The sequence below is a fragment of the Micromys minutus genome (genome assembly GCF_963924665.1).
Source record: "Micromys minutus genome assembly, chromosome: 6".
NCBI classification, from domain to species: Eukaryota; Metazoa; Chordata; class Mammalia; order Rodentia; family Muridae; genus Micromys; species Micromys minutus.
Genome location: NC_137975.1, coordinates 72,581,353 through 72,607,356, shown reverse-complemented (window position 1 = coordinate 72,607,356; position 26,004 = coordinate 72,581,353). Strand labels below are relative to the sequence as shown.

At 40.3% G+C, this 26,004-nt stretch overlaps 1 protein-coding gene across 1 annotated transcript; it reads left to right on the top strand.

Annotated features, from left to right (window-relative positions):
* Positions 1-19,334: 19,334 nt before the first annotated feature.
* On the top strand, positions 19,335-20,270 carry LOC308421584 (olfactory receptor 2W3-like; the record flags this gene model as incomplete). Its single annotated transcript, XM_080917988.1, has 1 exon — positions 19,335-20,270. Exon 1 carries the CDS (start codon positions 19,350-19,352, stop codon positions 20,268-20,270), a length of 921 nt encoding a protein of 306 aa, XP_080774114.1. The 5' UTR covers positions 19,335-19,349.
* Positions 20,271-26,004: the final 5,734 nt, after the last annotated feature.

The window sequence follows — 26,004 nt, the reverse complement described above, 5'->3', positions numbered from 1 at the left end:
TTGTGTGGGGTACAATATATTTTTTGAGCTTTATTGGGGTTTTTTTAAAGAATTTGGGTGCCCTTGTATTTGGAGCGTATATGTTAATATTGAGAGTTCCTCCTGATAATTTTTCCCTGTAATGAGTAAAAAGTGTCCTTCCTTATCTTTTTTTGATAACTTTTGATTGAAAATCTACTTTATTTGATATTAGAATGGGTACTCCAACTTTTTTCTTGGGGCTGTTTGCTTGGAAGGTTTTTTCCCCAACCATTTACTCTGAGATAGTGTCTGTCTTTGTCTCTAAGATGAGTTTCCTGTATGCAGAAAAATGCTGGATTCTGTTTATGTATCCAGTCCAATAGCCTATATCTTTTTATTGGGGAATTGAGTCCATTTATGTTAACAGATATTAAAGCATAGTGGTTGCTGTTTCTTGCTATTTTTGCTTTTGGAGGTAGAATTGTGCCTGTGTGCCTTTCTTCTTTTGGTTATCTTGTTTAGTTATTTTATTGTTTTTACTAGGATGTAGTTTCCCTCCTTATATTGGGTTTTCCACTTATAATTAATTGTAGTGCTAGATTGTGGTCAGATATTGTGTAAATTTAGTTTTGTCCTGGAATATCTTGGTCTTTTCATCTATGGTGATTGAGAGTTTTGCTGGGCATAGCAGCCTGGGCTGACACTTGTGTTCTCTTAGAGTCTGCATGATGCCTGTCCAGGATCTTCTAGGTTTCATATTCTCTGTTTAGAAGTCGGGTGTGATTCTGAATGGTCTGCCTTTATATGTTACATGACCCTTTTCCCTTACTGTTTTTAGTATTCTTTCTTTGCTTTGGACACTTGGCATTTTGAATATTATGTGTCAGTTAGTATTTTTTTCTAGTCCACTCTATTTGAAGTTCTGTAGGCTTGTTTTATGTTCATGGTCATCTCATTCTTAAGGTTACGGAAGTTTTCTTCTACAATTTTGTTGAAGATATTTACTGTGCCTCTTAGTTGATATTTTTTGCCCTCTTCTATTCCTATTATCCTTAGGTTTTGGTCTTCTCATTGTGTCCTGGATTTCCTGGACATTTTGAGTTAGGAGCTTTTTGCCTTTTGCATCTTCTCTGTTACTGTTTTGTCTATGTTTTCAATGTTGTCTTCGGCCCCTGAGATTCTCTCTTCCACCTCTTGTAATTTGTTGGAAAGGCTTGCATCTGTGACTCCTGATTTCTGTTTTAGGTTTTCTACCTCTAGAGTTGTCTCTTTTAGTTTTTTCTGCATTGTTTCCATTTCAATTTTCAATACCTTCTTCAAATCCTTTATTTCTTTGGTTGATTTCCTCTATTTCTTTGATTTCTTTGTTTTTTGTGTTTCCTCTTTAAAAGATTCTATTTCTTTATGGTTTTTCGCCTGTTCTTGTTTAAGTGAATTAACCTCTTCTCAAAAATCTCCATCATCATCTTGAGGTATGCTTTCAGGTCTAAGTCTTTTTTTCTGGAGTGTTTGGCATTCTGCTGCTTGCTGCAATGGGAGAGCTAGGTTTTATGTTGGCAGGTTGTCTTGGTTTCCATTGTGTAAGTTCCTTTGCTTTCCTCTTGCCACCTTGTTGTATGTGATTATATGTGGTCTTCCTGTCAGTGATTGGTTCCTGTCTCTCCCGTGTACCTGGCCTGTGTTCCTGGATCTCTGCTGTTCCAGGTGGTAAATGGCTTGAGCATTTGTTCTGCAGGCAAAGGCCTTCCAGGTGGACATGGAGTCCCTATGGCAGAGTTCCTGCTCCCCTGGACCAACTGCGGGGCCACACCTACTGTGCACTAGACCTTGCCCTCTCTGCCCTCCGGCCACTCACAGGGCACTCTTGCCAGGCCTGTGTCCCTGGGTCTCCACTCTTCCTGGTGGCAAATGGCCTCAGAGTTTGGTCCGCACGGGATGGCTTTCTGGGCTGAGAATATTTTCTGGACCTTTGAGCTATGTCCTCTCTCCTTCTATTCCTTTATTCATAGGTTTGGTCTTTTCATAGTGTCACAAATTTTCTGGATGTTTTCTGTCAGCAAATTTTTAGATTTATGCTTTTCTTTGACTTATATATCCATATTTTATCATATTTTCAATACCTAGATTCTTTCTTCTATCTCCTGTTTTCTGTTGGTCAAGCTTCCCTATGTAGTTCCTGCTCAAAATTCCCTTTTTGTTTCCAGAATTCCCTCAGTTTGGGTTTTCTTCATTGATTCTGCTTCCATCTTCAGGTATTGAACAGTTTATTCATTTCCTTACCTCTTCGTTTATTTTCCTGGATTTCTTGAAGAGATTTATTCATTTCCTTACACTGTTTCTTTGTGTTTTTTCTGGATTTATTTAAGGGATATATTCATTTACTCTTTAAGACACTCTGCCATTTTCAAATAGGCTATTTTAAAGTTTTTTTTTCCCTTGGGCTTTAGTTATGTTGGAATATTCGGTACCTGTGTGGTCAGTTTTCTGATTTCCAAGAGAAACATCTTGTTCTGGATTTTATTGATTGTATTTTTTGTGTTTTCATCTAGGTATCTTATTAGAATGATTAAAGGTCTGGTTTTGCCTCTGTTTAATGAACATTTTGTCTCTTGGTTTCTGCTTCCTTCATAGACCTTAAGAGAATGTAGCAGCTATGAGCTACCTGGTAGAAATTTTCTGTGGACCTGTTTCCCTGGTCAGCTAAGCTGGTATGTTCCCAGGATGTTCCTACTAGTGTTGGAAAATCCTACAATGACATGAGCTGGGGGAAGAAAGGTTGGGAAAGAAGATCTTTGTGAACCACTAGGGATGAGGTCATTGAGGAAAGGGAAACAAAAGCAGGTTTTCCTGGGTTTTGGGGGGGAGATCGCATCAGGAGACAAAAGAATAAGAAGTGTGGATAGAGAGGTTCTTGGATTATCAGGGATGCCTGCTTGGGTTGGAAACTAGAACAAAGGCACAAATAGAGGGTAGAAGGAAAAGATCTGTGGGTTCCATAGGAGATGGCAATTGGGGATAGGGAAGACTGTCACAAGTGTCCTTCTGCAGAGTTAAGGATGAAACGGTGGACCTGAATCTGAGGTAATAGCAAGAGAAGCAAAGATTAGCAGGTAGTCTACCCGGTTTTCTCAGGAAATGTAAATTTTCTAATTGTGATAAAACCTCAGTACATACAATGACTAAAACTACAAGCATTGACAACATCGAATGATAAAACTATGTGGGATTTTAAACTTATTTGTGTTCCTGGGGGACATTAAAGTAGTATTTGGAGATACTGTTTGGTAGTTTCTTAGTTAATCATACAAAAGTATAGATTGAGCATGACTGAGTTTTATTGGCTTGTGGTGGTGTAAATAAAAATGGGTTTTTAAGTTCATATGTTTGAATGGTTGGTCCCCATTTGCTGGGAAGGAACAGGAGTTGTAGTCTTCTTGGAGAAAGAGTGTATTCTCAGTTTCTCTCTCCCTCTCTCTCTCTCTCTCTCTCTCTCTCTCTCTCTCTCTCTCTCTCTCTGCCTCCATCTCTCTGTCTTGTCTCCCATTTAGTTCTCAGCTACTGATCTAATGTAATGTTTGCCTGCCTGCTGCTATGCTCCCAGCCATGATGACCATGAACTCTAATACCCTCTGGAACAGTGAAAGTCAAATTAAATACATTCTTTAATAAGTTACCTTGGTCATGGTTTCTCTTTATAGCAATAGAAAATAACTAAAACATGGACATATTACAGACATGACAAATACTTTCTAGACAGTGTTACAGAAAATAGAGAACTTGAGAAAGAGTATTTATAATATTATGGATTAAACAAGTGATAATAAAGTGAATTTTCAAAACAGGGAACCAGTTGGGTTGAGTAAAACTTATAATTTAATCACTCTGAATTGGTGGGAACAACAAGAACCCATCTTAAAGCCTTGACAAAGACACAGTTTAGCTAATATTTTCTAGAGCAAGCCATATCCAAACTAATTAAAATTGGGATGAAAGATGTATATGTCCCCAGTGAAATACAGTCAGGATATGTGTTGATTTAATAGTCATTTTTTATGTTTCTTTATTTTGCCTTTTTTAAATGTTATTTCATTTCTTGTGAAAAATAAGTGTTAAGAGTTGAATATGGTTTGTTCTCCCCAAAGCTCCTATTTAATTTGTCTGTTTACTTGCTTGTTATATATTTTCTCTCTGTAGCCCAGGTTTTCCCAAACACTACATAGCAGAGACTGACTTTGAACTCATGATTTTCCCAAGTTCACCTACCAAATGATGGAATTGGTCATGTGCCCCTACACCTGGCCTCATATTGAAATTTAATCTACATTATCTAATAGTAGGAGGTGAGACCATTAAAACCTATAAGAGACACAAATATTTTTATTGGATATTCTCTGTATTTACATTTTAGATGTTATTCCCTTTTCCCCAATCCCACTTCCCTCCCCCTGCCATTGCCTTCATAAAGGTGGTCTCTCTTTCTAACCACCCTTTCCCACCTCAGCACCTTGGCGTTCCCCTACACTGTGAGATCAAGCCTTCAGTGGACCAAAGGCCTCTCCTTCCATTGATGGGTCTTTGCTGCATCTGCACCTGGAGCCATGGGTCTCTCCATGCGAACTCATTGGTTGGTGTTTTAGTCCCTGGGAGCTATGGTGGGTTTGGTTAGTTGATAATTTTGTTTTTCCCATGGGGTTGCAGACCATTTCAACTCCTTCAGTCCTTTCTCTAGCTCCTTCATTGGGGTCCCTGTGTTCAGTCCAAATGTTAGTTGTAAGCATCCTCCTCTGTATCAGTATAGCTCTAGCAGAACCTCTGAGAAGGCATCCATGTTACAAATGCTTACAGATTCTCATATACTATATAATTATAATATAATAAGCATTCCTGTGCTTAATAAATTAATTTGTTCACAGGTTATTTTGGGAATTATCAAAATTCAGTTCTCAAGCCTTGCCCTGTAATGTCACTACCCCGAACTTCGCCATGAAGAAGGCCATCACCAGGTGTGGCCCCTTGATCTTGGACTCAACTCATAATCATGTCTAGGTATAGTGTGTGGTACTGTGCTATTAACAACAGAAAACAAAATATGCAACAGATGGAGAGCTTTGATCGATTCTTTGTACTCCACACTCATCTCCCTGTCTCCTCATATCCACATTTTGCCTTTGCAATCGCTCCCCCAAACACACACACACACACACACACACACACACACACACACAGAGAGAGAGAGAGAGAGTCTCATCATGGAAGCTGTAGTATGGTCACAGTATGTCCCTCTATCCACACATCTTCACTTGCAGGTGTTCATTGCAATGAGTTTGCTCCAAGGTCTCTGGCTTCTGTGACACCATCGGTATTGGATCCTCACCAAGTCTCCTGCTAGTTAACGTGTTGTAGCCCTGTGCACTGGAGATCCTGCGCTTTGGATCAGCAGGACAGGCCCTTCTATGTGTTCCAAACATTCACAGATGATATAGATTTTGTCCTGGGTCTGGACTGAGTGGTGTCTGAGCTGGTCAGCAGCCAGATCTCCCTTACCTGCACCACGAGAATGAAATTTCCGGCACTGCTCCAAGTAGGACACCCAATGGTCAGTGCTCCTGCTCTCATGCCCTTGGTGTCAGCTGACCAGCCCTCATGCCAGCTCCACTGTGCTGCCCAGCGGCGCAGGCTCCACTCTCCCAAGTGCTGCAGCTTGTGAGGGGCTGGGCCCAGCTCTCTCAGACTCACACTTTCAGGGCCAACTCACCCACACCTCTGCCACCAAAACCAGCTGCACTGTGCTGCCTGGGAAAGACTCGGGGCCCTACCCTCCCAAGTATCGCCACCAGCTTTCCAGAGCTCCACAGTAGTAAGGGGCGGGGCCAGTTCTGCAAAGTCCCTAAACATTCATGTGGTCCCCTAGAGGCCTCCCAGACCAAGGACATCTTCATGTTCTCCAGTGGTAATATGAGCCACGGACATCGACACTGACCCTGTGACCGCATAGGCACGGACCCAAACATATCCCTCAGTTGCGGCTTGGGCGGGGACTTCACCATGACCCTGGATGACAGGAATGGTCACTCATGACAGGCTACTCCTCCCCACTCTCAAATCTTCGGTTCCCTCTCTCTTCCTTACAAGCTGATCCTGTCTCTCCCATCTCTCCACATCCTCGCACACTGTTGTGGCTCCTACTGCAGGCTGGACACACAGCTGGTGGGTCCCTGGGTGACATCCTCCACCAAGCAGGTGACTGTGGCCCACCTGTGCTGTGTGCCAGAGGGCAGGTCTGTAAGTGGCATGACGGTTCTTAGGTCTCCTCCTACCATGCTTCACTGTGTGATGGTGGGCAGGGCTGTGCATGACAGAGGGCAGATCTTTGGGTGTGGCATGGCTGAATGCAGGTCTGTCTGTCTTCCTCCTCCTGTGGGTCACTGCACTGCCTGGATTTGATTTGATTTCATTTCATTTCATTTTTTCATGTGGTTTAGGCATAAAACAGCTTTGGCCACCAAGCCAGGCAGAAAGCTAGGATGAACAAAGGACTGCCCTCTGCTCTGCCCCTGACTAATACAAGAAAATCACCACCAACAAGGTGTCCCCTTGCCCATAGAGACAGGGGGGTGGGAGTGGAGAGGAGAGGCAAAACAAGAATCTCTTCTCTTTTTTCTTCTCTTCCTCCTCTTCCTCCTCCTCCTCCTCCTCCTCCTCTTCCTTCTCCTCTTCCTCCTCCTCCTCTTCCTCCTCCTCCTCCTCCTCCTCCTCCTCCTCCTCCTCCTCCTCCTCCTCCTCCTCCTTCTTCTTCTTTTTCTATTAATTTATTAACTTTACATCCTCCCCTTCCTCTCTTCCAAGTCCCTCCCTCTCACCTCACCCACCATCTCGTTCTCCCCTTCTCCTCAGAAAAGAGGAAGCCTCCTGTGGATATCAGTCTGCCTTGGCATTTCAAGTTGCAGTAAGACTGGGAACATTTTATCCTACTGAGGCTAGATAAGCCATCCCAGTTAGGGAAACATGATCCAAAGGTAGGCAACAAATTCAGAGACAGCCCCTGCTCCCGTTGTTAGGAGTCCCACATGAAGACCAAGCCCCACAGCTGTTACATGTGTGCAGAGGGCCTAGGGCTGTTCCATGCATGCTATTTGTTGGTTCAGTTTCTGTGGAACCCCATGGGCATAGGTTAGTTGATTCTGTATGTTTTCTTTTGGTGTTCCTGACATCTTTGGCTCCTTCTATCTGTCCTGCCCCTTCCACAGGATTCCCCAAACTCCATCTAATGTTTGGCTGTGGGTCACTACATCAGTTTCTATCAGTTGCTTGACACCTCTCAGATAATAAGCATAGAAGAGATCAAAGATTGCCAAGTCAAAGGGCCAGTATATATCTTCAGAAAAATTATAGAAAAAAGACTTCCCTAACCTAAAGAAAGAGATGACCATGAACATATAAGAAGCCTAAAGAACTCCAAATAGATTGGACGAGAAAAGAAATTCATCCTGACACATAATAGTCAAAACACCAAATGCACAAAACAGACTATTAAAAAGAAGTAAGAGAAAAAGAATAGGTAACATATAAAAGCAGACCTATCAGAATCACACCAGACTTCTCAACAGAGACTCTGAAAGCTAAAAGATCCTGGGATGTCATACAGGCCCCAAGAGAACACAAATACCAGCCCAGGCTACCATATCCAGCAAAACTCTGAATTACCATAGATGGAGAAACCAAGATATTCCAAAACAAAACCAAATTTACACAATATCTTTCCACAAATCCAGCCCTATAAATGATAATAGAGAGACATCTCTAACACAAGAAAAGAAATTACACCCTAGAAAAAGCAAGAAAGTAATCTTTCAAAAGAAGAGAGCCACACAAACATAATTCCAACTCTAACAACAAAATTAACAGGAAGCAACAATCAATTTTCCTTAATATCTCTTAATAACAATGGACTCAATTTCCCAATAAAAAGGCATAGACTAACAGGCTTGAAATGTAAACAGGACCCAGAATTTCAGTGCATACAGAAAACACACGTCAGTGACAAAGACAAACACTACCTCAGAGTAAAAGGCTGGGAATAAATTTTCCAATCATTGGTCCCAAGAAACAAGCTGGAGTAGCCATTCTAATACCAAATAAATAGATTGTCAACCTAAAGTTATCATAAAAGATAAGGAAGGACACTCCATATTCATCAGAAAATATCTACCAAGATAAATTCTCAGTTCTGAACATCTATTCTCCAAATGCCAGTGCACCCACATTCATAAAAGAGATTCTACTAAAACTCAAAGCACATATTGCAACACACATAATAGTGGGAGACTTCAACATCCCACTCTCCCCAGTGGATAGACTATGAAAAGAGAAACTAAAAAAAAAAAAAAAAAAAAAAAACACACACACAGTGAAATGAGCAGAAGTTATGAACCACATGGATTTAACAGATATCTTTAGAACATTTAATCCTAAAACAAAATAATATACCTGCCTCTCATCACCTCATGGTACCATTTCCAAAATTTACCATATAATTGGTCGCAAAACGAGCCTCAACAGATACAAGAAGACTGAAATAATTCCATGCATTCTATCACATCACCATGGACTAAGGCTGGTCTTCAATAACAACAAAAACAACAGAAAGCCCACATATATGTGGAAGCTGAACAACTACTCAATGATAACATGAACAAAAAACAAAGAAAAAAAGAAATCAAAGACTTTTTAGCATTTAATAATAATGAAGGCACAACATACCCAAATTTATGGGACCCAATGAAAACCAATAACTCTGGGAACCTCCAAAAAGAAATTGGAGAGAGCACACACTAGCCGCTTGACAGCACAGTTGAAAGCTCTAGAACAAAAAGAAGCAGATACTCCCAAGAGGAGTAGACAACAGGAAATAATCAAACTCGGAGCTGAAATCAGCCACGTAGAAATAAAAAGAACTATACAAAGAATCAACAAAACCAAGAGCTGATTCTTTGAGAAAATTAACAAGATAGATAAACACTTACCCAGACTAACCAGAGGCCACAGAGACAGTATCCAAATTAACAAAATCAGAAATTAAAGGGGAGTAATAAAAATAGAAACTGAGGAGATTCAAATAAATCATCAGGTCCTACTACCAATACCTTTACTCAAGAAAACTAGAAAAATCTAGATGAAATGGAAATTTTTTTAGACATATGCAAGGTACCAAAGTAAAATCAAGATCATATAAACCATCTAAATAGGCCCATAACCCCTAAAGAAATAGAAGTAGTCATTCTCCCAACCAAATAAAAAGTCCATGTCAAGATGAATTTAGTGCAGAATTCTATCAGACTTTCAAAGAAGACCTAATATCAATACTCTTCAAATTATTCCACAAAATAAAATCAGAAAGCACATTACCCATTCTTTCTTTGAAGCCCCAATTACTCTTATACCTAAACCACACAAAGACCCAACCAAGAAAGAGAACGTCAGACCAATTTCCATTATGACTATTGATGTAAAAATCCTCAATAAAATTCTTGCAGAGCAAATCCAAGAATATATAAAAATGATCATCCATCATGATCAAGTAGGCTTCATCCAAGGGATGCAGGGATGGTTCGATATATGTAAATCCATCAGTGTAATCCATTATATAAGCAAACTCAAAGAAAAAAAAACACATGATCATTTCATTAGATGCTGAGAAAGCATTTGACAAAATTCAACACCCTTTCATGATAAAAAAAAAAAAAATCTTGGAAAGGTCAGAAACGCAATGCCCATACCTAAACATGGTAATACAAACCAGTAGCCAACATCAAACTAAATGGTAAGAAACTTAAAGCAATCTCACTAAAATCAGGGACTAGGCTGCCCACCCTCTCCCTACCTATTCAATATAGTACTTAGAGTTCTAACCAGAGCATTACACAACAAAAAAGGTCAAAGAGATACAAATTGGAAAGGAAGAAGTCAAAATATCACTATTTTCTGATGATATGATAGTATACTTAAATGACCCTCAAAATTCCATCAGAGAACTCCGAGAGCAAATAAACAACTTCATCAAAGTGGTTGGATATAAAATTAACTCAAACAAATCAGTACCTTTCTCTACACAAAGAATAAATAGGCTGATAAAAAAAAAGTTAAGGAAATGACACCCTTTGCAATAATCATAAATAATATAAAATATCTTGGTGTTACTTTAACCAAGCAAGGGAAATATGTGTATGGGAAGAACTTCAAGTCTACGAAGAAAGAAATCAAAGATCTCTGAAGATGGAAAGATCTCCCATACTCATGCCTTTATAGGTTTGATATAATAAAAATGGCCATCTTACCAAAAGCAATCTACAGATTTTATTCAATCCCCATCAAAATTCCAACTCAATTCTTCATAAAGTTAGAAAGCGTAATTTGCAAATTCATTTGGAATAACAAAAACCCAGGACAGTGAAAACTATTCTCAATAATAAAAGAACTTTCAGGGGAATCACCATCCCTAACCTGAAGCTCTATTACAGATCCATTGTAATAAAAACTGCATGGTATTGGTACAGAGACAGGCAGGTGGATCAATGAAATAGAATTGAAGACCCAGAAATGAATCCACACACATATGTTCAGTTGATCTTTAACAAAGGAGTTAAAACCATCTGGTAGAAAAAAGACAGCATTTTCAACAAATGGTGCTGGTTGAATCAGCAGTCAGCATGTAAAATAATGCAAATTGATTCATTCTTATCTCCCTGTACAAAGCTCAAGTCCAAGTGGATCAAAAACCTCACATCAAACCAGGTACACTGAAACTAAAAGAAGAGAGAGTGGGGAAGAGCCTCAAACACATAGGCACAGGGAAATTTTTCCTGAACAGAACACCAATGGCTTATGCTCTAACATCAGGAATAGACAAATGGGACCTCATAAAATTGCAAAGCTTCTGTAAGGCAAAGGAAATGTAAATACATAAACTATCAAATAAAATAAGATTAAAAAGAATAAGAAGCCTTCTCAAGAAGCCCACCTTCCAATTCTCAATAGAAAAATACCTGTCTAGCTCTCCTTCAATTGTATCAGCCTGAGATAAAAAGAAAAAGATGAATACATGACTTCTAAGTGTGCCTCACATGGGTTACATGAAAATGTTCCGGAAAGACTAGAGTTCCAGGCCAGTGACTTGGCTCCGAGGGTAAGATCACTCCTGGATCCCACCCGACAGAGAGCATCAGCTCCTGCAGGTTATCTTTTGACTTCCACAGGTGCGCCCCTCAACACACAGAATAAAAATAAGTACATGAGACAAAAGTTAGGACTTCATCGTTGTTTTTTTTTTATTTGGACAGACCAAATTCCAACCTCTGCTAAAGTGTTCTGAACTTAGATTAGGTCTATCAGACATTTAAAGGGAGGGGAAAAAATTAAAATGTAGAAGGAACTTCTTTATTTTGTGTTTTGTTTATTGTGCAGTTAAGGACTGTGAAAAGCAGAGCAGACCCTGAAAGTAACACCCTGATTAAGCCCATGGCCAGGCCAAGGACTCCAGGGCTTCAGACCCACAGGAAACTAGAAAGGCTGTTCCCAATATGAGAGAAGCTGCAAGAGAGGGTAACACTTTCTTCTGGGGTCTGATGGAATCGAGTGAACAGCACCCTCAGCTACCACCTGTGGTTTCCTCATTCCAGGCATCTACAGCCTGAGACCACTTCCCTACAGACAATTACTATGGAAACTAGCCACCCCTCCCCGTTACTGATCAGCTCTTTTGTGACATTTTGGTTTTTTCATTTCTTCAAGCAAGGTCTTCCTAACCCTGAAATCATTTTGGATATGTTTATTACTTGAGTTTTTTTTAGAGATTTCAAACTATATGAAAAAAAATTTTTTCTGGATACTGAAAGATACATTTCCAAATTTATTTCATCTTACGGATAATTTCACAAACTCCAAATTTCATGGCAAGAGATAGACACATAACTCAGTGGCTAAGAGCAGTTGCTAAGAACTTGAGTTCAATTTCCAGCACCCACATAATGGGTCACAGCCATCTCCAACTTCAGTTCCAGTGAATCAGAACCCTTCTGACCTCTGCAAGCTCCTGCATGTATGCCATCCACAGAAATACTCACATATGACTATGAAAATAATTCCATAATTAATATTTAAAATAAACAGTAAAGGTAAATTTACCATAACATTGATCTTTATAGACATTTCTGCCACACCCAGCTGTTTACCTCCCTTTGTTTTACTACCACAGATTAAGATTACAAAAGTTGCTCCTTATTCTTATTTCTGTATGTTCAGTGATTTCTAGCACTTAGTTTTACTAAATGGTATAATACCAGCTTATTACGGATTGGATCTTAACTCAGTGGTAAAACCTCTTGCCTGGTGTATATTACTCCTTCATTTAGTTCCCCAACACTCTGTGTGTGTGTGTGTGTGTGTGTGTGTGTGTGTGTGTGTGTGTGTGCACGTTTGTGTGTGCATTTGTGTGTGCACGCACGCATGCGTGCATGTGTATAAATCCACCAGTGATCCTAAACACAAAGAGAACATCATCTATACAGCAAGGGAATGTGTGTAAATTGTGTACAATATTATTAATAATAATGTACCTGTTTTGATTCAGTAGCTGCGAGCAAGCATGCATAAAACTGGCACATGTCATGGTTCCTAGGAAACAGTTTTTCCAGCTTCTGATACTCTTTTATAAAGCAATGAATCATATCATCATGTCTGTCCAGGAAACAATACACGACTGCATAGATGTGCATAGCTCAGATGCATACATTTTCCTTATTGTTTCTCATATTTTTGATGGCTTAAAATTATTGTGAAAATGTTGTTCTTTGAATATTTGGTAAGACTATTCCTAAAATTGTCTATGTGCCTCCTAAGAAACAGACTTAAATACCCAAATGCTTTTTTAAAAGTACTATCTACTGAATTAAATATTTTCATTTGGGAATCTAACCTTGCTCTTTTTCATAAAACAAAAGTTGATGTAGTCTTAAGTCAAACTAAATATGTACTGCTGTTTTCATCAGGTAAATGTTTCTGTTTGTCATGATTATTGACTGTCAATAATCCATTCTTGTCCATAGATCAATAAACTGCATGCCACCATTTGAAATCAATACAACATTTTCAAATGTAAAAGTACTCCTGGAATCTAAAAGAACACAGAATGTTTTGGTCAAATCCCAGGTCTGACTAAGTTTCTTCGGCCTCAGTGATAAGTTAAAACAGATACATATTTTATAACATATCTTATCCAAAATAAGTTCCTTTACCAAGTATGCTCACACGCTAAAGGCAATATGATGTTAAATTTCTTTATGTCCCACTGGTCTCTCTTTCTGGACAGAGCAACAAACTTGTCTAATTGCTACAGTGGAGAACATATTCCCAATGGCCTCAGTAAGGAGAGTGAGACAGTTGTAGTTCTCCAATCTGTGTGTTTCATAAAGATTTTAGTTATAAATTGTCTCTACTACTTCTGAATCTTTCTTTAGGAGTCTTTGGGTCTCCTCCCAGACTACTGGTGTGGAGTGGGCAGAAGCCCACAAAGGGCTGCCTCACTGATGGGGAGAATGCCCTGATGTGGTGAGAATCCTGCCTCTGTACCTAAGCTCAGTATCACCGAGAACCTAAGCATCCTGATGTCAGGATGAAAATGAGAACAGAGTGCATCCCTTCAGTAACCTGGTGCTCACTCATAACGGCCATTGTAGCAGTCAGTTTCTCTCTTCCATGTGAGGTTTTTTTTTTCTTAAATCCAGCAATTTCATAATTGAGGAACAAATACATCTTTTACTTGCCTTAGTTTTTCTCTTTTGTGTGTTTTTTTCTTTAAATTTAACAATTTCACAATTGATGAATGATTGCATATCTTTTATTCGCCTTAGAAAACTGAGTTTTAGAGACAATTGAAGAAGCCACCAAGTGACATGGTCAGCGTGCTCTCGAGCCCAGTACCTCTGCTAGAGAGTAACTAACGTTTCCTTTCCAGTGTAACAAACTGTAGTTTTAAAGTCAAGCCTGCCTGTCTTCAAACGCCACATCTATAACTTCTAGCTGCATCCATATTGGTAAGTTATTTAATACATGTGTATTAAAAATTCAGGAGCGAGGACTTAAATACTGCAGAAAGTCCACCGCTCAACACTCAATAAAGGCTCAACAAAGCTGAAAGTCACTAAGCATCCTTTGTGTGTGTGTGTGTGTGTGTGTGTGTGTGTGTGTGTGTGTGTGTGTGAGTTTTGATAAACAGCTTTCTCTTGCTAGTCCATAAATCAATGAGGTCAGTTACTGTCTATTTTAATAATTATCGTATCTCTAATATAAAATACACATTTATTATATAACAGGGGACTGATAAATATTTGCTGAATATTTATGTTTATCTATATAAATTTGTTTAGAAATTGAACTGTGTAGTTAAAGGATAATCTTCACTTCTCTGACCTATATCAACACTTCATCTTCAGAGACATCTTAAAAATCGCTTGGAAGGTAAGTTTGCCACAAAGCTTTCTTTTCCGACCTCTTACAGTTGTAACTGGTTCAAGGTGACAAAGATCGGCCTTTGCTGCCATCCCTGCTCTAATTACATTCCATAAATACCATGGACAGAGCCTCCTGTTGCTAACACAAACCCGGTCTGTCCTTTCTGTCATAGTCAACGCTGGTATCTGTTTACCATGTCCAAACCACTATACAAACATGAATAGCAGTGTGGAAACAAAGGAGGATGTGTGAGACACTGTATCATGGTGGCCCCTTGACTCTACCTGACTCTGTGTGATGCTTTTAATACATACATGGCTAGAAATGATGATTTATGTAGAAGGAAACTAGTTAGGGTTACTAGTTATAGTAGTTACTTATAGAACCATAAAGTTTTTTTTTTTTTTTTAACCTGCAAGAGACCCAGAACTAAAAGCTCTAACATAACATGGACCTTACAATGCAATGAACTTATAATTTAATTTAATAGTATTTATTCAATAACTGCTGAACCAAGTTCTTCTGGCTTTTGCCCCACATTCTATGGTTAAAGGAATGGAAAGAGCTTTACTAATGCATGGCATTGAGTGGCAACTCATTATACGGCAAACCACTGACTTGTCTTTGGTTGTCTTAAATTATCTGATTTGGGCCATTTCCTCAACACGTTCAAGGGGACTAAAACATTCGCCCCTCTATTTACATAATACAACCAAGAGGAAGTGTGACTCTGGTGAGTACTGAATGCACTTAGAGATTTACAGTTTGAAATATGCAAGAATGATCTACCTGGACATTTTTTGTGTTTGACAAAGAGCTTGCTCACCATGGAAATGGCCTGTCATTTTTCAAAAATAACATGATGGAACTCTCCCGCAATGTATTAAAATATCTAATTCAAGCTTACTTGGGAATGTTTGTCCTTTTAAAATTCAAAGTAAAGGCAGGTGGTGGTAGTGGCACATGCTTTAAACCCAGCCCTCTAGAGGCAAAGGCAGACAGATCTCTATGAGTTAGAAGCCACCCTGCTGTATAAGGTGAGTTCCAAGCCAGCTAGGGCTACAAAATAAATTTCTGTCTCAAAAGAAAGTCCATTAAAATAATAATGTACTATATTAAGATATAATGAACCATATAGGTCCATTCATTAAAGGGAAGAAATTATTAATATATAATAGACTGAAAACTTTGTATTATTGTGTTTCTACAAATTTGTGAGTTTATAATAATATAGGTGAGTGTATATTACAGGAAAAGAATAAGCATTTCATAGAAAAGGCAGGATAAATTTTATCATTTTCAGAAAATTTTATATACTGCTGTGGATCCAATGGGGAAATAAAATTTAAAGATTGTGCCTTCAGTTCCAATAAATAAAATTAAATCCTGTTTGCATTATGCCAAAGCAGTTTTTAAACTCCATTGATAAACTTTTATAAGGCCTGTCAATTGCTAGCTCAATGACAAAAAAAAAAAAAATGTTTCTCCACCAGTTGATATTCCTAAGTTGAGAATTCTTTGTTTAGTTCTGGATCGCACTTCTTTTTCATTTTTTATTGAATATTTTTGTTTACATTTCAAATGTTATCCCCAATCCATATTTTCCTTCCAGAAACCCCCTATCCCATCCCCACTCTCCCTGCTTTTATGAGGGTGCACCTCCCTCACCCACCTGCCTCCTGCCTCCCTGCCCTGATATTCCCCTACAGTAGGGCATCAAGCCTTGGCAAGACCAAGGGCTCCTCCTCCCATTGATGCCCAACAAGGCCATCCTCTGCTACATGTGCAGCTGGAGACATGGGTGCCTTCATTTGTATTCTTTAGATGGCGGTTTAGTTCCTGGGAGCTCTGGTTGGTAGATATTGTTGTTCTTATGGAGTTGCAAACCCCTTCAGTTCCCTTAATCCTTTCTCTAATTCCTCACTGGGAACCCCATTCTCAGTTCAATGTCTGGCTGTGAAAATCTGCCTCTGTATTTGTCAGGCTATGGCAGAGCCTCTTAGGAGACAGCTATATCAGGCTCCTGTCAGCAAGCATTTCTGGACATCTGCAATATTGTCTGGGTTTGGTGGCTGTATATGGGATGAATCCCCAGGTGGGGCAGTCTCTGAATGGCCTTTCCTTCAGTCTCTGCTCCAAACTTTATATCCATATTTCCTTCTGTGAATATTTTTGCTACCCCGTTTAAGAAAGACTGAAGCATCCAGACTTCAGTCTTCTTCCTTGAGCTTTATGTGGTCTATGAATTGTATCTTGGGTATTCTGGGCTTTGGGGCTAATATCCATTTATCAGTGAGTACATATCTTATGTGTTTTTTTGTGATTGGGTTACCTCACTCAGGATGATATTTTCTGTTTCATCCATTTGCCTAGGAATTTTACGAAGTCATTGTTTTTAAAAACTGAGTAGTACTCCATTGTGTAAATGTACCACATTTTCTGTATCCATTCTTCTGTTGAAGGACATCTGGGTTCTTTCCAGCTTCTGGCTATTATAAATAAGGCTGCTATGAACATCGTAGAGCATGTGTCCTTATTGTACGTTAGAGCATCTTTGTGTATATGCCCAGGAGTGGTATAGCTCAGGTAGTACTATGTCCAATTTTATGAGGAACCTCCAGACTGATTTCCAGAGTGATTGTACCAGATTGCAATCCCACCAAAAATAGAGGGGTGTTCCTCTTTCTCCACATCCTCATCAGCATCTGCAGTCACCTTAGTTTCTTAATCATTCTTACTGGCGTGAGGTGGAATATCACAGTTGTTTTGATTTGCATTTCCCTGATGACTAAGGATATTAAACATTTCTTTAGGTGCTTCTCAGCCATGCAGTATTCCTCGGTTGAGAATTTTTTGTTTAGCTCTGTACCCCACTTTTTAGTAGAGTTATTTGATTCTCTACTAACTTCTTGAGTTCTTTGTATATATTGGATATTAGTCCTTTATCTGATGTAAGATTGGTAAAGATCTTCTCCCAATCTGTTGGTTATCTTTTTGTCCTATTGACAGTGACCTTTGCCTTACAGAAGCTTTGCAGTTTTATGAGGTCCCATTTGTCAACTGTTGATCTTCAAGCCCCTGGTGTTCTGTTCAGGAAATTTCCCCCTGTGCCTATGTGTTCTAAGTTCTTCCCCACTTTCTCTTCTATTGGCTTCAGTGTATCTGGTTTTATTTGGAGGTCCTTAGTGTACTTAAACTTGAGCTTTGTACAAGAAAATGAATTGATTTGCAGTCTTCTAAATGCTGATGGACAGTTCAACCATTTGTTGAAAATGCTATCTTTTTACCACTGGATGGTTTTAGCTTCTTTGTCAAAGATCGAGTGACCATATGTGTGCAGGTTCATTTCTGGGTCTTCAATTCTATTTTATTGATCTACCTGCCTGTCTCTGGTCCTAACAGGGATAAGCTGCAATGCCCAACAAAGGGGAGGGAGAACCAGTAAACACCATATCCAGAGGTTAAGCAAGGCTGGTTGAAGGATGGGGCCACCCACTCATCTTCAAATTTTTAACGCAAAAGGCTCCTGTCTAAAAGAAATATAGGGGCAAAGTGTGGAGCAGAGACTGAAGAAAAGGCCATCCAGAGACTGCCCCACCTGGGGATCCATCCATATACAGACACCAAACCCAGACATTATCATGGACGCCAAGAAGTGCTTGCTGGCAGGTGCCTATTATGGCTGTCTCCTGAGAGGTTTTGTCAGAACTTGACAAATGCAGAGGGGGATGCTCACAGCCAACCATTGGACTGAACACAGGGACCCCAATGGAGAAGCTAGAGACAGGACTAAAGGAGCTGAAAGGGTTTGCAACCCAACAGGAAGAACAACAATATCAACCAACCAGACCCCCCCCCCCCCGAGCTTTTAGTGACTAAACCACCAACCAAAGAGTACACATGGAGGGACCCATGGCTCCAGCTGCATATGTAGCAGAAGATGGCCTTGTCTGGCATCAATAGGAGGAAAAGCCCTTGGTCCTGTGAAGGTTCCATGCCCCAGTGTAGGGGATGATAGAGTGGTGAGGTGGGAGTTTCAGGTGGAAGGGGGAGCACCCTCATAGAAACAGGGAAAGGAAAGAGGTTCTTGAGGAAAAACTGAAAAATAAGATGATATTTGAAATATAAATATATAAAATATCCAATAAAAACTGTTTCTTAGATACAAAAACCTAGTAAGCATTTACCCACCTCTCCAAAATAATTTTACACTCAATATATCTCTTTGGTCCAAACATTTGCCATATATTTATGAGAAAGAATACAACAAAATAGGCATATCTCCAAATTACTTAGCTCTTATTTTATATATTATGTGAAATATTCTTAGTGATCAACTACCAAGAAAGCATAACACAGTGATAAAATTACCAAATATTGCCTCTTTGTAGAAATTTTTAAACTAAAGCAATTCTTAGATCCAATGAAGGAGAATTCAGACGTGGGGCTCTAGAGATGGTTCAGCAGTTAGGAGCCAGGTTTGGTTCCCAGAATCCACATGGCAGGCCACAGTTGTTTGTAATTCCAGTTGGTGAAATTTCAGATACACTGTGATTGGGAGTATACTCCACGGGTACCCAGGAATTAACGGAAAGGAACCTTGTCCATATCACAGCGGTGGTCTATTCCGGAGCGTCTGTCATCATTTCCTGCTCATTCTACATGCGTGCTGTTCAAATATTCTACAATGCTCTGTCTGTCTTTGGTATCCAAGAAGAAAGAAACAAGGCCAATAAGAATCTCTTTTCCTAGAGATGTTGTCTAGGATGTTGAAATGATGTGTAACCCTTTGGGGTCTTGCCTTTCTGCAGATTAGCTTGCCTCTAGCGGATTTGGCGTGTTTCCCATGGCTTTTCTACATACATGCACTGACCATTGATGCCATGATCAACCAGAGCTGCCAGGAACGATTCATCTTGCTGGGCTTCTCAGACAGACCGAGGCTGGAATCCATCCTCTTTGTTTTTGTCCTCATCTTCTACCTGGTGACTTTAGTGGGCAACATCATTATTATCTTAGTTTCCCATCTGGACACCTGCCTTCACACCCCCATGTACTTCTTCCTCACCAACTTGTCCTTCCTTGACCTCTGCTTCACTACCAGCTCCATCCCTCAATTGCTCTTCAACTTAGGAGGCCAGGACAAGAGCATCAGCTACATTGGCTGCGCGGTCCAGCTGTTCATGTTTCTAGGCCTAGGGGGTACTGAGTGTGTCTTGCTGGCCGTCATGGCTTATGACCGCTTCACTGCAATCTGTAAGCCCCTTCACTACTCGGTCATTATGCATTCCCAGCTCTGCTGGAAGTTGGTGTCTGTAGCCTGGAGTGTGGGACTCCTCAACTCCCTGGTCATGTCTCCTGTGACCATGAAGCTGCCGCGATGCGGCAGATGCCGGGTGAGGCACTTCCTGTGTGAGATGCCAGCGCTGATTAAAATCGCCTGTGTGGACACCGTGGCTGTGGAGAGCACTGTCTTCATCCTATCGGTGATAATTGTGCTGGTGCCGTTGACTCTCATTCTCATTTCTTACAGCTACATCGCTCTGACGGTGCTGAATATCAAGTCGGCCTCGGGAAGGAGGAAGGCTTTTAACACGTGTGGGTCCCACCTCACCGTAGTCTCCTTGTTTTACGGGAATATCATCTATATGTATATGCAACCTGGACACAATGCTTCTCAGGACCAAGGGAAATTTCTTACCCTCTTCTACAACTTGGTAACCCCCATGTTAAACCCCATCATCTACACACTGAGAAACAAGGATGTCAAAGGGGCGCTGAAGAGGCTCGTGACTAGAAAATAGGGTGAACGTTGCCGTTCTCGCTTACTCAACACAAAGATGTAATTTATAGAATGAAAGCTTAAAATTCATCCAAATACTGTTGCTTGTCCAATAAAATTCTCAGTGGTGAGACTGGGTGTATGTGGTGTACAAGCTCAAATATTTGCTCATTATTCACCCAGAGAGGTAAGATTTGGACCATAAAACCCTTGTTTGTGTTCTTTTCCCTTCTAAGTTGGCCACATCCGCTTCAAACTCAGCATAATCATGAGCGGGCTTTTCATGCATATGGATTATGTTAGAAGTCAGACAGAGGGAGAAACCAGATGATCTTTCTCATTACCCATGTGTGTAGCATTTCAGTGGTAGAACTGAGCCAATGGAATCCAGAAACGCTTTTGTCTTCTATTAATTAGAATTAACTATAGTTAATTCATTGCATGGGTAGGATAGACCATTTGTCTAGATGAGGTCCATGGTATCCTTTGGAGAGAGTCATGTAAGTGCTCCTACCATCCTAGGATTCAGTAGGATTATGCATTGGAAGCTAACTTGAGCTATAAGAAAAACCCTGATAGAGACATTCGTTTTTAGTTACATTTATTTGGTTGTGCTCATGGACATGAATGACCTGTGTGTGACACAATTTAAATATCGAGTTTTTTTCTTTTTATGAGAGGCATTGTTCTTTAAATGTTTATTAAACTGATATTGTAGGCTAGGTGCTACATCAAATAATAAAAATTTGCCTCCCAAGTAAAAGTTACCAAATGTCTCTTAAACGAATAGGAAAAAGAGGTTTCCTTGAATAAGACTCAATAAAGTTAGTTTGATTTTCAGTTCAGAAAATAAACTCTGTCTTTAGACTGATTTCACTTCATGTACATTTAAATACCAGTTCTTGTGACTTTACGTTTTCCCCTTACGGAGAAAAAAAATCTCCAAATAAGATGAATTTTTTTTCTTCTAGGGACAATGTCAGAACATGGATGAAGACATTCTTTTTTTTAATTAGATACTCTCTATTTACATTTGAAATGTAATCCCTACACAATGCTCCCATCCCCCCTCCCCACCACTTTTCTCAATAAAGGTGCACTAGCTCCTAATCACCCTCTCCACCTCAGTGCCTTGGCATTCCCCTACATTGGGAAACCCCACCCTCACTGGACCAAAGGCCTCTTCTCTGCTGTATATGCAACTGGAGCCATACATAGGTCTCTCCATGTGTGCTCAATGGTTGGTGTTTTAGTCCATGGGAGTTGTAGAGGGTTTGGCTGGTTGATAATGTTGCGCTTCCCATGAGGTTGCAACCCCTTTCAGCTTCTCCAGTCCTTTCTCTACCTCCTTCATTGGGGTCCTAGTGTTCAGTCCAAACTGGTTAGCTGCAAGCATGCTCAGCTGTATCTGTATGACTCTGGTAGAGCCTCTGAGGAGGCATCCCTATATGGTTCCTGCCAATAAGTACTTCTTGGCATCAGCAATAGTGCCTGGGTTTGGTGGCTGCATACGGGGTGGATCCCAAAATAATTCTTGTGTTTTGCATCTCAGGTTCGTCTCTCGTCTCCCTTACCTAGAGCTCTACATTGTGTAACAGTCTCTGTGATTCCCTAGCTCTGTAGGCACAGCAGGAACTTAGAGGAAGAGAAAAGAGCCCTGCTGTTTGCATCATATAATTACGTTTATAATAAATACTCTCAGACATCTGTTGCGTGTCTGCCAGTGCTAGGGCTGGTTTGTTTCCACTCGAAGATTCCAGATGAAGGAGGAGGCAGGAGCCAATGTTTCTCTTAAAAAAAAAATAATTAAAACATTTATCTGAAAAAAAATGTGGATCAGTTCATGAATTTATCTGTCATCTTCATACTTGCCTTTAAATATTCATTTTGTTGGAGGAAAAAGATGAATCAGGAAAATTATGTTTGGGGTTGAAAGTTTTGTGGGTAGGTTGGTGTATCTGTCACTCCACTGGGGCTCTTATCTGGCTACAGAAGGTAGCCTTTTCAGGTTCCATGTCCCCATTGTAGTGAGTCACAGCTAAGGTCACCCCCATTTCTTCTTGGGTGCCTCCCTTATTCCAGGTCTCTGTCTCAACATGGGAATACCCCTGACTCACTCACCCTCACTAGTTGCAGATTTTCAGTCATTTTCATGGCCATCCCTCTGTCCTTCCCCACACCTGATCATGATTCCCCAAGTCCCCTCCCCGTACCCCTCCTTCCAGGTCCCTCCTTCATTTTCTTCTTTTGACTATTTCATTCCCCCTTCTAAGTGAGATTCGAGGTTTCTCACTTGGACCTTCCTTCTTGTTTAGCTTCTTTGTGTCTGTGGAATGTAACATGGTACCTGTATTTTATGGCTAATATCTACTTTTAAGCGAGTACACTCCATGCATGTCCTTTTGGGACTGGGTTACCTCACTCAGGATGATAGTCTCCTGTTCCATCCATTTGCCTGCAAAATTTATGATGCTTTGGTGTTTAATAACTGACCACATTTTCTTTATTCATGCTTTAATCAAGAGATATCAATTTAGGATGTTTCTAGTTTCTATTACAAATATCTATTACAAATAAAGCTTCTGTAAACATAGTTGAGCAAGTGTCTTTGTGAGATGTTGGAGCATCTTTTGGGTATATACCCAGAAGTGGTATAGCTGGGTCTTGAAGAAGAACTATTCTCAGTTTTCTGAGAAAATGCCAAATTTATTTCCAACATGGCTGTACAAGTTTGCACTCCCACCAACAATGAAGGAGGGTTCCCCTTGCTCCACATCCTAGATAACATGTGCTATCTCTTGAGCTTTGGATCTTAGCCATTCTGAGGGCTGTAAGATGGAACCACACGGGTATTCCCTCTAATTGTAACTCTGAATTCACTGACTAATCGCCTCTCATCGCCTTTATGTTCTGCCTTCCTTTGGTAAGTCTTTGACAACCACTCTCTTCTGTTCCCTATTTCTATAAAACAGCATTTCCAGAGTCTGCATTTGAGCTCTTACAGGACTCAGCTTTCTGATTCTGGTTCATTTTGCTTCATGATCTAAAGTTGTATCCATATTATTTCAAATGTCAAAATTTTATTTTTAATGCCTGGAAAATAAATGCCAAGCACGGTGTCACTTATCTCTGATCCTACCACTTTGGAGGTGGAGGCTGGACCAGTCTGAGCTAGGTAAAACCAGGATTCAGAATGGAGACTCTTAATCATGGTGATGTCTTGACTTGAGAAATTCTGGACAAGAAGACCGGAAGGCCATAGGCAGGGTCTTCCAAGCTGCTATCTTATATTTGAATTCTGACATGTGGAGAACCCTACTCACTTATCTGGACCCCTACAATCATAATAAATACAGAAGCCTCTTTTTGTCTCAAATGACCTTTGTCTTTCTCTACATGGCCCCATAAAGAAGCCCACACAGTTTTCTGGCTTCCTTGCTTATGGTGCCTTCAACTTAAGAATTCGGGTAAAGTTCTGCCTTTACCTGAAGCATCTCTTCATCTAAGCTGGATCAACAGTGCCCCAACAAGTCCCTCAAAGGAGTCAAAACAGTAATTACTAAGCAAGAACTAAAATAAGTCATATAAACACCCAACTCATTCCTGGAAGCCCCAGCACTAAGGGGGCTGAGCTGCAGAACCATGCATCCCAGGGCAGCCTGGGCTACACCATGAAATGCCATCTAAACATGACATAAACCAAACAACAAACAACTCTAAGAACTGAGGTTCAGAGATACTGGGGTCACCTCACACACAGGCTCTAAGCTCAACTCCTCAGTCCTGCAACAGGCAGAACAAAGCCCCTGAAGAAAGAAAAAGAAGAGATGATAAAGAGAAATGGCTACTTGGAATGATGAGGTGGGTGAATCAAGAGTTCGAGTTCAGCCTGGGCAACTAGTGAGACCATTTCCAAATGGAAAAAATTAAAGTGTTGTGTTATCCCTCCATAAAAATGCACTTCAGTGACATGCACAAAGCCCCAGCACCAAAGATAGACAGACAGACAGACATATTCTGATGCTTGTGCTGAGCAAAGGGAAAAAAAAGCAGGCAATTACAAACACATGGAATAACAGAAAAAGACAAATTATGAAATAACATGAATTTTTAAAGGATGGTAAAGCACTGACATCAGACTACATTAGCACCTCCTCCATGTGACAGGAGAAGAGACCTCACTGCAAGCGCTGTCGCCAGAGTAATAAGAATAGAAATAATGATACATAGAATTTTTGTTGAAAGAAGTATGTGAATATTATTGTCTCTATTGAGAATTTTAAGTTAATGGATGATGTGATGGTTTGTATATGCTCAGCCCAGGGAGTGACACTATGTGGAGGTGTGACCTTGTTGGAATAAGTGTGTCACTGTGGGTATGAGCTTTAAGACCCTCACCCTAGATGCCTGGAAGCCAGAATTCTGCTAGCAACCTTGTGATGAAGATGTAGAACTCTCAGCTCCTCCTGCACCATGCCTGCCAAGATGCTGCCATGTTCCTGCCTTGATGATTATGGTCTGAACTTCTGAGCCTGTAAGCCAGCCCCGATTAAACGTTGTCATTTATAAGACTTGCCTTAGTCATGGTGTCTATAAACAGCAGTAAAACCCTAACTAAGACAGAAGTTGGTACCAGGGACTGAAGTATTGCTGTGATAGGTCTGACCATGCTTTTATTTGGAGAAATGTGGATCTGGGGACTCTGGAAAGCAGTGGAGTGCTTCAAGTTGGGCTTCATGGGATATTCTAGTAGAAATATGAAGGACTTTATTGCTCTGTAAAATTTGAACTGTGCAGACCTGGTCCAAGACATTTCAGTGGGAAAGAATTTTCGAATGTGGCCTGTTTTGTGGTATTTTGGTGAAGAATATGGCTGCTTTTTGTTCTTCTCTGAAGAGTCTACCTGAGTCTAAGGTAAAGAGAGTTAGATAAGTGCATTGGCAAAGGAAGTCTCAAAAAGACCCAACAAATACTTTTTTCTGGTTAAGTCTCATGAAGAGCATTTTGAATAAATGTAGCAATCTTAGAAATAACATATATAAAATATATGCTTCAAGTATTAAAGGGGCACCAGGAAGTGAAATGGAACTGAATCCTATGTTCTGGGAGATGACAGATTAAGGAATTTTGGGGCAAGATACTACCCAGCTAAATTTATATCCAGGCATGGTTGTACATACCTTTAATCCCAGGAGACAAGTAGATCTCTGAGCTCAACACCAACCTGGACAGAGCAAATTCTAGGTGAAGAAAAGCTTAAATTTAGGCATAGTGATACACACCTTTAGTCTCAGGAGACAGACACGCAGATCTCTGAGTCCAAAGTCAGTCTACAGAGCAAGATCCAGGACAGCCAAGCTTAGGCAGTGAAGGGGTTGGAAAACAGAAAGCTAGTGATAATGCAATAGAACATGGGGGCCAGGTTTCAGCCTAGGGAAGTAGAAAAACTCAGCAGCTTTCATCATTTGGCTCTGGCTTCATAGTCAAGAGGAGGAAACTACCGGGACAATTGGTGCTGGTTAGCAGTGATTAAAAAGAGACTGGTATCACTGAGGTGAAGTCTGGGAAGTGTTTTCTGAGAGCACAAAGAAGCTGTGTTCCAGAGATAGACAAGGTTGTACCTCATGCTGGCTGCAGCTGTACCTGAAAATGCTTAAGAGTCACCCGGGTGGTACTGGTTTTGAAGCATGAAGGGGTCATGAAAAGCAGTTGAGGCTTGGCACTGTGAGAGGCATGGAAGGCCATTGGTGAAGATT